This window comes from Gobio gobio, assembly GCF_949357685.1.
Source record: "Gobio gobio genome assembly, chromosome: 11".
Lineage (NCBI taxonomy): Eukaryota > Metazoa > Chordata > Actinopteri > Cypriniformes > Gobionidae > Gobio > Gobio gobio.
The window spans coordinates 43048558-43065378 of NC_137104.1; the positions used below are offsets into that span (position 1 = coordinate 43048558).

Below are 16821 nucleotides of genomic sequence, written 5' to 3' on the forward strand. Positions count from 1 at the left end.
ATATTGTAATGCATTACTTTCCCCAACACTGGCGACAGATGACACATTTTAATGACTATTAGATGATAACTATGCTTAAATGGCCTGTCTTCCTCCAGATCCAGCTGGCACGTTCTGCAGTGCCGCCCTGAATCCACCCAAAGGCTCTGTGAACAAACCAAAGTGTGAGATTAACCCTTTCATGCCTCACGCCTCCATGGTCAGATGGGCATCTGCTCTCACTGACTCCGCCCAAAGTCCAGTCTATCTGCAAGCTGATTGGTTCTCAGTGGCAGTGCAGGGGCTTGACGAGCAGCTGACATTGTCTAATGTTATGCGAGCGCCTTCAGCTTCTAAAGAGCCAAAAGGTAAAAAGCCCAAGTTTCTTAAATATTGCAGAAAAGATATCATTATCATCTATATATTATAATATATACTATATTTGCATAATATATTACATAATATATTATAATGATATTATATCATTAATTACATACAAGTTATTTTTATTTTCAAATTTTATTTGCATTTTAAAAAACAAATTATTTGCATTCCAATCATATTTTGCAATCCATGTCTTATATTTTGATCTATTTAAATAAGAAAACTCTAAACTCTGTTAACCCTTCTGAGCTATTGAGGGTTAAAACATTTTCTTAAGCTTTCTTCTTTCCTCTCTTTCTTAAAGTCATTCTTAGCGTCTCCAGTAAAACTCCTGTGGTCCGCTCTAGACTGGGAGAGCCGGTTCTGTTAGACTGTGGGTTCTGGATCGACTCATCTTCTCAAGTTCACGGCTCTGGGTTCTCTGTCGAGTGGCGTTATCTGTTCCGGGGTGAAGGACGGCTGGTCCTCGCTTACGATGGCAAGAACGATCGGTTTGCAGAGACATCAGAGACCGGAGCCGATATTGACATCACAGGCCTCTATGAAACAGGAAATGCATCTCTGATTCTGGAAGAATCTCAAGTGAGACACTCAGGAATTTACATCTGCTCAGTGTATCTTCCACACCTGCTGGCTCAGGTAGCCGTGGAGCTGGAGATAGTTGGTGAGATGATTGAATACTCTGAACCAGCCATAGCCAAGTCAGATTTTCATAGATTATTATGTACATGTTTGATTTGTCAACAGCGTGTACAGTATTAAATAGAATAGTAACCACAGCCTCGTTTCTTTCTAGAGCCTCCATCTCTCTCCATCTACCCTTCTCCTCTTCCTCTGCTGGTTCCTGGGCAGGTTCTGGTGATCCACTGTGAGGCGTCAGGTTTTGCTCCTCACACACTGGATCTGGTCTGGGAGTTCACCGGGGCTGATGGGAAGTCACGCTCTCTGGGTCAGGGCGGTGTAACGGGTCACAGACTGGCGTCAGATGGCACCTTCAGTCAGGGCAGCCATCTGGCGCTGGACTCGAGTAAACTGGGTCTTGGTCGTGGTGGTGACATCACCTGTGTAGCCAAACATGACTTAGGAACACGGCGAGCTACTGCTGCACTCAATGTGATTGGTGAGTTATGCTGTCCTAGACTGACACATCATTTTCAGACAGTGTTTACGATAAATTATTAAACCTGAATAATTTCACGTATGTACTCACAGCTTTATCTATGTTTTCTCACTGACGGCCATCTTGGAAACGTATTAAGACATTGTGGTGCCATTAATGTGCGCTCAACTCTTAAATGCAACATTTCTGACATGATTTGAACACCAATACAGGCATCAACTGAAGGGTCAAGGGTCAAGTCAAACATGACTTGCCTCTTCATCAGACACATATCCTTCAAGAATGATTTTATGTTCAATATTAAAATAAGAATCAATGATAATCAAGTTACAACCATTTCCTACATTTGATAAATCAGTTCACATATAACCTCTCTATATTTAATGAGTGATTTTGGAGATTTTAGTATTATATTTGCTGTGTGATTTTGGATCCACATTCTTTAGGTGCTGCTCTGATGTCTGTGTCAGGACGTGCTGACAGGCAACTGGCCTTGGTGTGTAAAGCACCCTGGGAGTGAGAAGGGCCCAGCATGTGTTTAACTATACGTCTTCCTAAAGTGACCTTAGGGTCACATATGTTACAGGTCTACGTGACTTTTGGGGACTCAGAGAAATGTACCTCTTTTATATGCTTTTCTTACTAAATAGAATAAATTCACTTCTGTACTAAATGTAGTATCAGCATGTTTTGGAGAAGTGCTTTGTTGATAGTTAGTTAAGATGTTCTCAACCTTGAGGAAACTGTTATTCTCTGGAGCTTTTGTGTGTGTGCATTGCATGATTTGTGCAGATCCAGTATTGGAGATGGGCCTTCCTGCAGGCGATGCCAGACCTATAGATGCCTTTCTATGACCTCTTTGAACTTATGGTCTTCTCAAAAGCCATCTCTTATAATCGCGTTGCGCATTATAACCAATCACACGTGTTTCTATACAGTGGCGGCTCCAGAGATTTTCTGTTGCAGGTGCTATGGGGATGCTCAACACTTAAAGTCCCTGTAAAGGCAATTCTGAGATTTGTTTCTAAACACATTATAAATGTTAGAAATGTATTGCTGAAACACATTACAAAGACTGTGAACTATGAAGTACTGAATTCAGAAGTTAGACCGTTAAACAGTTTTTCACCGTTGCTGTGTTCAGGATTTTCTGGGCGGGGCTAAAACGGTGGCTCGATGACGCACTGGAGCCACCGAGCCTGGCTCCTCCCCTAACACGATCATAACTAGAGCACATTCGCATCAGTTCGATCGCGAGTTACTGTTAGTACTGTTAGTTACTATAGTCAACAACTTACATAACAGCTTACAAAACAAAAACGATGAAGAGGTGGATTAATTTTGTGAACAGCAACCTTGATGGAGAGCTGAGGATCATCACCGACACCTACCTCTGCAGTGACTTTACACCGGATCATTTTACAAACTTTCACCGGAGACAACTGGGATTCACTGATAATCCGCTGCAGAACCGACTATCCCCCGCTCAGGCCTTCATCCTCCCGTCCCGCCGACATCTGGTACGTCGTGATCATAGACGCTCGTGATCAGTGAGTGTTGTCTTGAGTGCTACAGCCGCTTTCCCGCGAGGGGGCGTGGTTTCGGCGCCGACAGCGGACACACTCCCAGCATTTGAGAGCAGAGAATGCTGCTCATTTTTTCAGGTTTTTGATAAGCTATTTTATGTACTTCCCGGATTTTTATGATTCAAATTTGGCTGGGTGGTTAATAACACATTTATCTGTGGTGTGAGGAACTCAGAACACATGTTTAGTTTTGACTTTACAGGGACTTTAAGAGAAGGTGCTTTGAATTTTGTGGCGTCATTATGGCATTATGGAGTCGCATTGGACCACCCTGGTATAAATTAATGCGTACACGCCCGCATTAACTATATTCGTTCCGCAACTATATATATATATATATATATATATATATATATATATATATATATATATATATATATATATATATATATATATATATATATATATATATATATATATATATATATATATATATATTATAATAGGCCTAAGTATTCAACGCAAGGGCTATAGATACAACATACATAAGCCTGCCAATGTAAACCTCTAAACAGACACATGCTTCGGCCTAAAATGCTCAGATCACGAAATCACACAGCCAGTTACCAACACACTAGTCTGACCTAGGGTTGCCACCTTTAGTGTGGCCAAATAAGGGACACCCATTCATTTATTTCTAAAGAACTCTTTAGAGCCTATTTGGTGCACTTTAAAGGGATAGTTCACCCAAAATGAAAATTCTGTCATAATTTACTCGCCCTCATGATGTCCAAACCTGTATGAGTTTCTTTGTTCTGCTGAACACAAAAGAAGATATTTAGAAGAAAGTTTGTAACCAGGCTGCTTTGGGGGCACCATTGACTTCCATAGTAATCTTCCTGTGTGTTCAACATAACAAAGAAATACATGTTTGGAACAACTTGAGGGTGAGTAAATGATGACAGAATTTTCATTTTTGGGTGAACTGTCCCTTTAAGCAGCCATTCTGAACCAGTAATCACTTTTTTGAATTTCAAAAATGTTAATTTTTTTATTTATTTACTTAAATTATGACTATATTATAATGTAATTATTTGTCCCATTTTTATCTAAATATTTTTTAAATGTCATAAACTTTTAAATGTCATAAACTATATGACAGGATTATTTATTATGTATGATTAATATAGCCTAAATTATAAATTAATAATAACATTTATTAGGCTATAATCTATTAATTACCCTGTCTAAAAAATTAATAATTCTGACTGCCAAGCTCTGATAATGTATGGAATATTATATTATATATTATCCATTAAAAAAAACTATAGGCCTATACCTTTAGAAGCACGGATGTGTCTGTCACATAGACCGGCCTGTCACTGCTGTTGCTTTAAGACAGTCAGTCTGAGACACTGAAATGCTTCTCATAAAGTGTGCAGTTGGCCTGAAGTTCATCATGAGTTACTGGACAGACCCATTGATACCTTTTCTTTTTGATATTCAGTTCTATATCTGGAGATCTTGCGTTGAAACGGTGGACGCGACGCGAGCTCGACATGTTTTTTTTTTTTTTTAAAAACGCTCAAGTTAGGCACACTGCACAGCGCATGTTCTCGAGACTCCACCGCTATGGCAACAAAGCCGCTAAAACGCAAGCACGCACAAATGAGCTCCTGTGCTACTTATTGTGAAATTGATTTCTTTATATTTGCTATCAGTATTCTCCACACTGCAAAATCTGTATGTTAATTGATCCATGTGTGGACCTATGTAAAATATGGGACAATTTGCATCCCGTATTGGTTTGATACGGGACGCGTCATTTTGCTTGTAAATACGGGATGATTCCGTATTTTACGGGACGGGTGGCAACCCTAGCAAGCACAAACCGTAACGTTAGCATCCTCAATGGAAACCGCCGCCGCCGATTCTCCGTCTTCAAGTTCATCTGTGACGACGAGTGTTGTGTCTGCACCTTCACAGTCTCGTTTCTCGTTTCAGGATGTGACTCAGAACGTGGACGTTTAGGGAGCAAAAAACGATCCATTTTGGTGTAACTTTATTTTACTTTGCTAAAACTCGCTATCAAAAACAAGTTGAAATGAGTTAAGGTCAGAGGTTCGCGGGCGCCGAGCCCATTGGCCAAAGAAGATCACCTGTTTGGGCCTCATGTTATTTTAGACTAAAATATATACAATTTTAAATTATTATTTAATTCCTATTTTAAAAACATGAAAAATAATATTCAAACATGACATTAAAATATAAATATAAAAAAAATACAGACATTTCTTGGGGGTGCTGCTGGGCAGGTGCTATGGCTATTATAGGGGGAGCTGCAGCACGACCTAGAACCCCCTAGAACCAAGCTCCAGTATCCCTTACATTTTAAGACAGGTGTTATAGCCCAAATGAAAACACAAAAGGGTACATATGATGAGCATTTATTTAAAGGCTTATTTGCATATTTTCTGTTAGTAGTTATTATTCTACACCGAATGTCAAAAATAATGATTGATGGTGACCCCGTGACCTTTGTCTTTGAAGTTTTGACCTCTGACCCTGGGCCCCACCCCTAGGTGTCAACCTTTGACCTTGAGTTATGGGTTATGAATGGGTTATTGTTATGAAATGTGTTGTCCATTGTCTTTTGACAATCTGGAATTGATCAGCCCTCCGGCATGGGGAAATACCAACGTTGCCCTTTGTACGTCCAAATTGGATATGATTAATTTAGTGGTGAGGTCATGTTAAATTGAAGGTTAAGGGGTAGCGGATGTGCAGACAATGTGACGGCTTCCGCATTCCAACAGAGTGGTATATAAACAGAGGGTCCACACCAGTGCCACAAGTAAGTGATCGGGGGATGAACCTAAGTAAGTAAAAGAGACAAAAATATGTTTTAACATAGCATATCATAAGGGTGCAACTCAATATGATCTCTCTCTCTCTCTCTCTCTCTCTCTCTCTCTCTCTCTCTCTCTCTCACGCAGATGCAAATGTGTTTCAAACGATTGAGTGAATTATATTTTAAATTAAATTACTTATATATATATATATATATATATATATATATATTACGCTATGATTGTCCTCATACTAAATCACTGAAACACAGAAAATTACCTGAGCAGTCTGACTTTCTTTCTAACTTTTTCCAAATACATTATAATGTTAAAATGGTTCAAAGTCTAATCTTAAAAGGTTAAATTGGATGTAAACAAATCTTTAAAGTTTGAATAAATGTGTATATTTATCTCCCTATAAGACTGTTGAATAATCCAACACAGCTTAAACCATTACTATAAATATACCATTACTTTAACTGTTCTAGATATAATATATACCCATTAAGATTCAAACAAATAAATCGACATGTTTTTAAATGAACTTTGTATGTTTTTAAAAAGATTTCAAACTGTATGAAACATCACAGAGGCATCTCTCTCAGGACACGTGAGCCAGGGTGTCACACACACACACACACACACACACACACACACACACACACACAATTTCAAAACAGCTGAACTATAAAATATATTTTTAAACGAAATTATTATATATCATGTTGTATAATATTCCTCTTACTAAAATTACTGAAACTATAAAAAATATATTTTTCTTTCTTTTTTTTTCAGAGAGCAGGAAAACCGGCCCTTGCGCTATGTATATACACACACGACTATTAATTTTTTCCAGAGCAAATGATTAATAGTCAAAAAAAAATTTCAAAGCCTAATCTTAAAAGTTTTTTAATTTAGATTCAAATAAAAGCTTTAAAGTTTAAATAAAATCACATCTTATATTTATCTACCTATAAGACTGTTGCATAAAGCAATTTTGTTTAAACCTAAAGTGTATTGGTTATTAAATAGGGCCTGTTCCATTACTTTAGTCGTTCTAGATTTCATTTATAAATAAAATCAAACAAATAAATCTACATGTTTTAAAATAAACTATAATATTTAATTTGTTTTAAAATATGAAGGCATCTTCTGGGTGTTTGACGCAGCACAGATGCAACTGTCATGTCACCTCAAACAAGGACTCAACAATGCTCTTAGTTTCAGAAAATCACCCCCCACACACACACACACACACACAAACACTCAAACACCCCCCCCCCCCCCACACACACACACACACACACACACACACACAAACACTCAAACACACACACACACACACACACACACACACACACACACACACACACACACACACACACACACACACACACACACACACACTCAAACACACACACAGTAAAGTTAACTTTTCTCTATTTTAAATTAAATAAATGTAAATTAAATACACAATGAATATTAACAAATATGTTACTAAAAAGTATTTGAGCACTTTGTTATAGTTTTAGCTAAATATAATTATAAATATAAATAAATAAATATGAAAACAACTTACATTTTCAGAGTTGAAGTAGTAGTTCTTTATGAAATGATAGATAGCAAATATTTTAACATGTATCAAACAAAACAACCACAGATCATCCCAGGAAGTCCACTATGAAATGAATGCTTTAGACCCACACAGAGACGGGAGGAGTTACCAGATGAACCTCTGAGCATCATGTCACAGCACATGTGAAGTTAGCCTGCTAACTCATTTCCACAGCCAATGTTGTTTGTATTTATTTTATTTCAAGGCCTAATCTTTAACGTTTCAATTAGATCTAGATATTTCTTTTTCCCCCCTTTTTTCATAAAAATCGTATCTTCATCTTCCCAGATGACTGATAGCATCTGATGACCCATGGTAGGAATGATTTTGCTTAATTTCTATCTAAGTATAATTTTTACTAAACAGCATCTGTTCAAAAACTTTAGACTGTGCTTAGTCTTCTTAGATCTTATTTTACAAATATTCAAGCTTGATTAATAACCATTAATGTATGAATCCATGATATGAACCATGTTGACAGTGGCTGTTTTTAAAAATAAACAAAAATTGTTAAATTTCATTTGTTTTAAAAAAGATTGCAAATATGAAGGTGTTTGACGCCCCAAAAATGTTTCTATTTAGTCAAGAAAATCACCATACTGGTCCTCAACAAGCATTAATCATAGCTTCAGGCTATGGGGGTGATATGGCGATTTACAGACCAAATGTTCCTCTGCGGGCAATGACATAGCATAAGTAACGCTTGTCTTGAGTTAATTTTTAATTTTACTCGTCTTATGTCTAAGCATGATCTTACTTTAAACTTTAATAATAAATGGTCATATCTTATACTACTATAATATTTGACATTTTGTGGTGGCCGCAATCTAGGATTGCACGTATAAGTTGAATATGATTCTACTTTTCTTGTGTCTTCCAAACTGGCCTTTATCAGTGTGAAACATACCCTTTACTGATAATATACTATCGGTTATCTACTCAAAAATACGTAGGATTTTGAAAATGTAACCCTATGTTAATTGATGAGACAGTTTGTCTCTAGGCCAGCATGAACAGACTTTGGAGAGAGCTGCAAGCAGGGAGAATACCCTTTGACCCCAATGAATGTGTAGGGTGTTAAAGACCCTACAAGGAAGTCATTCATGTCAATTGTTATTCACAAAACAGCATATTTCAACTGAGTGAATCTTTAACATTTAAAATTGGGGTTTTAAAATCTTACAATTAATTTTTAAGATGGTACATGTCTCATGGATCTATATGATTTTACTTTTCTTACTTCTACAAAGTTTCAATATAATAAATGCCTAGTAAATATAAAGTAAACATATGATAACACACAAGAATAATGTTGGCAATATGTTTGTTGCAATGCTACTCCAAACAGCTCCTCACACCACTGTAAGATACACTATGTATACATATGTAAGATATGTATCTGCAAAATCAAACACAATGGCATTCATTGGTACTTTTTGTTTTATAAAATGTAGCCTACTTATCTTATTTCTGCAACATATCATGCTAGTTTTATCAGCCAGATACATATGTTAATGCATTATGAAACAAGATAATAATGCGACCAAATATATTTGACACATTTTATTTGAAAATGCAACTAAACCAATGTTTTTTTTTTTTTTTTTTGACAAACTAGACACACATTGTTTTCCCTGGGGTGTTGGAATGGAGCTTTTTTTTCCAGGTATGTTAAAATCATGCAGTACAAGAATTCAGATGAAACTACTTACCAAACAAAGTATGTTTCAACATGTGTTAAGCATATTTGTACACTAGTATCACGCTTTCATGCCATTTTTAATATACTTTTTACTAATGCGTTATGCATCAGAATCCAGCTAGTTATCAGTTAAGTTTGTTTTAGCCTTTTTATTATTATTGACTTTTTATTTAGTTTTCCTTTATTACTTTTTGCTCAAATAAATATACTTATATTGAAGCTTATTGTAATAGCTTTTTCCCTTCAGATAAAATCCAAACATGTTCTTTGTAGGAATTATGTGTGCACAAAACTCAAGAGGCTTAGAGTAACAAAGAAGGCAATGACATTGTTTAAGAAAAGTGTCAACTTTATTGTGATAGGCATTTTTTCCCCATTGCCTATTCTTAGTCGTATTATCAAGATTACTGTGTACATTTTATTTGTCAGTCTGTATATGTTTTTAGGTAAAGATTCCTATCTGGTTGTTGTCAGAGCAAGTTTGTGCAAATCATCACATGTATGATGAATAAGGACCTTTCATTTTAAGCATCTTTTTAAATGTATGACTATACTTTTTGGTTTTCTTATGACAAACCTACGTTTCAAGACACTTTTTGTTGGTTTTGTTGGACTTTTGTTTGTTTTTAGCAAATATTCTTCTTTGAGAGCCATCAACGTATAAGAATAAATTAAAATTAAGAAATTACGTGATAGTCTTTCTATTTGTGAGTGTTTGACTAAACTGATATTTCTTTTAGCGTCAGGTTCCATCCATCCATCTACAGTGTGGAATCAGATGAACCATCAACTTGAAAAGTAAGTCTTGCTGTTTTACAGCCGAAGCATATACGACTGTAGCATTCGTATGAGTTTGAGCTTGTTAAACAAAGTTCCACTCTCTTGTAAAGGTTATAGATACATTTCGAACATTAGTCTTATACGAGTATTATCTATGCACAAATCCCTATATGTAATTCAAGAGGGCAATTTACGAAAGTACCATTTTATAATAATTTCAGGAAAAACATTCACAAGCAATTGTGAAAGTTTGTCAATTTTGGATTTGTAAATTATGTTTTTTACTACTCCACTAGATAGTCATCAGATTTAGATGATTTTAAATGTGTGAAACTCTTCTTTTGACAAACCAACATTTCAAATTATTTAACTAATCGTTTCTTTCAACACCCCACTTGACATTAAAGATTGTGACATGTTTTCAACTATTATCGACATCTGACCCTGACGTACTACACATCGGTTGTAATAAACATTTTACAATGTGTAAATGGATGTGCTTAAAATTTTGTCAGATTTGTTAGTGGGATTGTACCATATCAACATAACCTGTCCCTTGTTTTAGGTTATAGGTAAATTCAAACATAATCTTTATAAAACAATTACGCAGGCACAATTTACTACAAATGTGTACTATGGATAAGAAAAGAGACATTTAGCTATAATGAAAACATAATACAGAAATCCTCTCTTCTGATCTATTGTAAAAGTTTGTAATGTTGATTTTTCCCCGCCAGTAGCATTTTGTTTCTTTGTACAGTTTTTAGATGAAGACTTCTCTTTGAGTACAGTCAAACAGAAATATGATGTTCTTTTAGGTCATCCTTCTGGTCTGTCTACGAAGCGATCACAAGACACATAATGCGTCAACATGAAAAGCGAGTCTTGATGTTTTTCTTACATTTACACTTATTGCGTTTAAAACACATCCAACTATTACACTTAGTTACAACATGTTACATTTGAGAATGACCTGGTAACACTTTATTTTATTTTTTACACGTCTCTAAACACGACTCCCATAAAAAAGTAAGCGATTTTAGTAGTTATTTTAAGTGAGAGGTTAGTTGATTCAGGCAGTTTTATTTTGTCCGTGCCAGTACTATGTCTTTTAGACATCTGCCTTATAGTTTTGATCCATGAAACAATGTGTCGTCATGTTTGTCTCAATAAATTGTTCTACTTTTAGGAAGACATGATGTAATTCGTTTTTTTTTTTTTTTTTTTGTGTCCTTCATCAGCAAAATACCAAAATTGTCTAACATCACTTAATGTATTTATTTTTAAATATTTGTTCAACTTAAATATTAGTTTTAGTCATTTACAAAGGTGTCAGGGAGGATATCTTTTTTTTGTTTTAAATTAATTATTAAATTACTAAACCTGTAAGCGGTAAAAAAATAACAGTAAATGAGAGACGTGATTAGGTCGTTGTCTGTTAATAAAACATTTCAGCGTCATTAGGACAAACGCAGTAACGGTATTCATAAATACGGTGAAATAGATGTAGCTAACCATGCAAAACTTTATGGGAATAGGTAAATAAAATAAGGCCTAACATAATATACACATAAAAACTCCTTGTTCTAACTCTTTCACACACCTCAAATACCTAAAATCACACAATATACTCATCGTGCACACATAAACCGCAAATTTTTTCATCGCGGTACTGACCAGGACAATTTTGTCCTTCTTTGATTTTGTTCACGTTTTTTTTCTGAAACACAGTGTCACCATGGTTTATTTTTTTAAACATCACCATTCTTTTTTGTGTGTAATTTTAATGATGTGCATGTTTGTTTGCTTTCCTTTATCGTTTTCCCTTTCCACTTTGTCTGAACTTTGTGTCCTACATTTACCTCTCTGTTATGCTAGTGAGCGCTTGGTGTTCTCCACATCTCTTTGTTCGTATACAGCATTTGGTTGATTTAATAAAATGTTGCATTATACCAGCGTATTCACTTGAATCATTTACATTGTATATTAATCCAGTTCGTACTACCTTAAATATATGTTTGGGGGTATAGAATGTGGCGCAAGTTTCTTTAAAACATTTTATTTTTATTGAGCTCGGACACATCCATAAAATAAAATCAAAGTTAAGTGATTCAGCATTTTATTTCAAAAGTGTATTGATGAATATGCATTCTCTTTAGTCACCTCAAAGCTATAGGCCATACCTACTGAATTTGGTATTTAAAGAAGTTAGGAAACGGTCTGCAACTCTAGCGTTACAATGGCTACTGAAACATCTGTGATGGGTGTAACACCAACAAGAACAACAAGTTCTTTTGAAACGGAAGAAAACCTTCTTTATGCATGATCCGTTTGACCAAGGTTCTTCATGAAGATGAAGATTTTGTGAAACAGGAATTTAGGTGATGTTTAGGCGGATGTGTTTTTGACAAGGCATCACACACAGTCAAACTTGTTTACGCTATGGAATTTTTTGAAGAAGAATTTACATCAGAGACACCTTGTGTGCTTTTCCCCGCAAAAGACTGGTCATTTTTCTACAATCGTGGTTGTTTCGATCTTAATGGGGATCCTAGTAGAACTTTTCACATCAATGAGGGATGGAACGATGCTAAATATGCGGTACAGGGTGACAAAGATCAGAATGTTACTAGGAACCAAAGCCTAATGATTGCGTACCAATATCAACCTGCAGGAACAAGGCGCTACATGACCAAAACCGCATCAAGTTGCGTAAATGCTATGAGGAGGCCGAAATGAACTAATGGCTTCAAAGCAACGGCGATGACTCTGATAATGAGTGGGATCGCGACCCTTTCGAATGCTGTACAAAGAGTCTTGTCCTCTTGTGGAGTGGCATGCCTATGTTACACACCGTCTGTTTAACAATAGACAAGATGTTTAAGCTGAGTTGATTTGAATTCATTTTAAGTCATGGTGATATGCCTCAATATGTATTGAAAAGATTAATGTGTTACAACAAAAACACTATTTGCCTAATATTGTTTGAACCCTTCTGTTTTCATCTTACTAGACATTATCCATGTTCCCTGCAGTGTGTTTAATTGATTTTGTTTAATAAGAACTGAATCTGAAAACTAGAATCTAATTGTTACTGCCATTTATTCTGATGATAGAATATTGTTTGTATAATTTAAAAAAAAAACGGTCCCCAAACAATCCTCCCGATAAACTCGCAACCAACCGGGATTCCTGACCAAAGGGATCTAAAGCGACTCTCAATATCAGGCTTGACGACTGCATTGGTGCAAACGGTTGAGCTACAGCAATGTCAAAAGTTGAAGGAATACTGTCTAGTTGTTATACTGACCTCCAAAGTCAACATTCCTGTTCGTCTGAGCCTGACGCATACTGCTCTTCTTCGATTTCACACTTTGAGGAAACAGACCCAAAAACCCCAACTACAGAGCATTGACGCGCAAGGGACAAGTGTGCTACAAGGACTCACTCACCCATATTCCAGGAACTATTAAAATCTTTCAGCATCAAATAGGGGACAAAGTTTATACCGTGCACAAAGTTGAGTTCTGAAGAAGGCGTCTTCAATACAGTGGATTTGTGAAATGGCGGCACAAAAGCTTTTGGACTGTAACCAAGACGCTGGAAACCTTGTAGCCTATGCAGCCGCAAGAACTTCATAGATTCTATGTTTAAAGACCTTTAAAGAGGCCAGATGGGCAGATTGATGCATAAGATTATCAATGCGGCACGCAAACCGGATAATGACTGCTCAGGGGACACCAAATGCGTAACAAATCTCAAAAATAAAATGGACGGCATAAGAGCCCTAACAAATGCATTGCCTGTTGTGACAAGCTTGTTTATTAGCAAATAACCTATCTGTGTAATCCTCAGAAAAGTTCTGGATGTGATGGCTGATTGTAGCGACGAGTTAGGAGTTACCGAAGTACTCTGTATGTGTACATATGTATCAGATCTATGTGTATTACTGGTGTCAAAAAATGCTGACGATATCACCATCAGCGAAATTGTTAAAACGCTGGTCATCTACATACTAGAGAAAAACATGATAGTCTGCAGAGATTTTCTTTTCTGGCTAGATCATCTGTAATGTCATTATTAATGTTTTACTTATGTAATTCAATTCTATAATTTTCTTCAATACTTCAATTAATGTTTGTATATTCATCAATACACTTTTGAAATAAAATGCTGAATCACTTAACTTTGATTTTATTTTATGGATGTGTCCGAGCTCAATAAAAATAAAATGTTTTAAAGAAACTTGCGCCACATTCTATACCCCCAAACATATATTTAAGGTAGTACGAACTGGATTAATATACAATGTAAATGATTCAAGTGAATACGCTGGTATAATGCAACATTTTATTAAATCAACCAAATGCTGTATACGAACAAAGAGATGTGGAGAACACCAAGCGCTCACTAGCATAACAGAGAGGTAAATGTAGGACACAAAGTTCAGACAAAGTGGAAAGGGAAAACGATAAAGGAAAGCAAACAAACATGCACATCATTAAAATTACACACAAAAAAGAATGGTGATGTTTAAAAAAAATAAACCATGGTGACACTGTGTTTCAGAAAAAAAACGTGAACAAAATCAAAGAAGGAAAAAATTGTCCTGGTCAGTACCGCGATGAAAAAATTTGCGGTTTATGTGTGCACGATGAGTATATTGTGTGATTTTAGGTATTTGAGGTGTGTGAAAGAGTTAGAACAAGGAGTTTTTATGTGTATATTATGTTAGGCCTTATTTTATTTACCTATTCCCATAAAGTTTTGCATGGTTAGCTACATCTACTGTTTTAGCTACTGTTTTATTAACAGACAACGACCTAATCACGTCTCTCATTTACTGTTATTTTTTTACCGCTTACAGGTTTAGTAATTTAATAATTAATTTAAAACAAAAAAAAGATATCCTCCCTGACACCTTTGTAAATGACTAAAACTAATATTTAAGTTGAACAAATATTTAAAAATAAATACATTAAGTGATGTTAGACAATTTTGGTATTTTGCTGATGAAGGACACAAAAAAAAAAAAAAAAAAACGAATTACATCATGTCTTCCTAAAAGTAGAACAATTTATTGAGACAAACATGACGACACATTGTTTCATGGATCAAAACTATAAGGCAGATGTCTAAAAGACATAGTACTGGCACGGACAAAATAAAACTGCCTGAATCAACTAACCTCTCACTTAAAATAACTACTAAAATCGCTTACTTTTTTATGGGAGTCGTGTTTAGAGACGTGTAAAAAATAAAATAAAGTGTTACCAGGTCATTCTCAAATGTAACATGTTGTAACTAAGTGTAATAGTTGGATGTGTTTTAAGCGCAATAAGTGTAAATGTAAGAAAAACATCAAGACTCGCTTTTCATGTTGACGCATTATGTGTCTTGTGATCGCTTCGTAGACAGACCAGAAGGATGACCTAAAAGAACATCATATTTCTGTTTGACTGTACTCAAAGAGTAGTCTTCATCTAAAAACTGTACAAAGAAACAAAATGCTACTGGCGGGGAAAAATCAACATTACAAACTTTTACAATAGATCAGAAGAGAGGATTTCTGTATTATGTTTTCATTATAGCTAAATGTCTCTTTTCTTATCCATAGTCCACATTTGTAGTAAATTGTGCCTGCGTAATTGTTTTATAAAGATTATGTTTGAATTTACCTATAACCTAAAACAAGGGACAGGTTATGTTGATATGGTACAATCCCACTAACAAATCTGACAAAATTTTAAGCACATCCATTTACACATTGTAAAATGTTTATTACAACCGATGTGTAGTACGTCAGGGTCAGATGTCGATAATAGTTGAAAACATGTCACAATCTTTAATGTCAAGTGGGGTGTTGAAAGAAACGATTAGTTAAATAATTTGAAATGTTGGTTTGTCAAAAGAAGAGTTTCACACATTTAAAATCATCTAAATCTGATGACTATCTAGTGGATTAGTAAAAAACATAATTTACAAATCCAAAATTGACAAACTTTCACAATTGCTTGTGAATGTTTTTCCTGAAATGATTATAAAATGGTACTTTCGTAAATTGACCTCTCGAATTACATATAGGGATTTGTGCATAGATAATACTCGTATAAGACTAATGTTCGAAATGTATCTATAACCTTTACAAGAGAGTGGAACTTTGTTTAACAAGCTCAAACTCATACGAATGCTACAGTCGTATATGCTTCGGCTGTAAAACAGCAAGACTTACTTTTCAAGTTGATGGTTCATCTGATTCCACACTGTAGATGGATGGATGGATGGAACCTGACGCTAAAAGAAATATCAGTTTAGTCAAACACTCACAAATAGAAAGACTATCACGTAATTTCTTAATTTTAATTTATTCTTATACGTTGATGGCTCTCAAAGAAGAATATTTGCTAAAAACAAACAAAAGTCCAACAAAACCAACAAAAGGTGTCAAACGACGGAGGTAAATCATTTGAAACGTAGGTTTGTCATAAGAAAACCAAAAAGTATAGTCATACATTTAAAAAGATGCTTAAAATGAAAGGTCCTTATTCATCATACATGTGATGATTTGCACAAACTTGCTCTGACAACAACCAGATAGGAATCTTTACCTAAAAACATATACAGACTGACAAATAAAATGTACACAGTAATCTTGATAATACGACTAAGAATAGGCAATGGGGAAAATACGCCTATCACAATAAAGTTGACACTTTTTCTTAAACAATGTCATTGCCTTCTTTGTTACTCTAGGCCTCTTGAGTTTTGTGCACACATAATTCCTACAAAGAACATGTTTGGATTTTATCTGAAGGGAAAAAGCTATTACAATAAGCTTCAATATAAGTATATTTATTTGAGCAAAA

At 35.3% G+C, this 16821-nt stretch overlaps 1 protein-coding gene across 1 annotated transcript in view; it reads left to right on the forward strand.

Moving 5' to 3' along the window:
* The window catches only part of LOC307133478 (tapasin-like), a gene marked incomplete at both ends in the record, with an annotated part of 40702 nt that overhangs the window by 3933 nt on the left and 19948 nt on the right, over positions 1-16821 (forward strand). Inside the window, 4 exons of the mRNA XM_079828560.1 lie at positions 99-347; positions 668-1027; positions 1160-1483; positions 1930-1999. Coding sequence (XP_079684686.1) covers positions 99-347; positions 668-1027; positions 1160-1483; positions 1930-1999 — 1003 coding nt within the window. The remainder of the gene's footprint in view (positions 1-98; positions 348-667; positions 1028-1159; positions 1484-1929; positions 2000-16821) is intronic.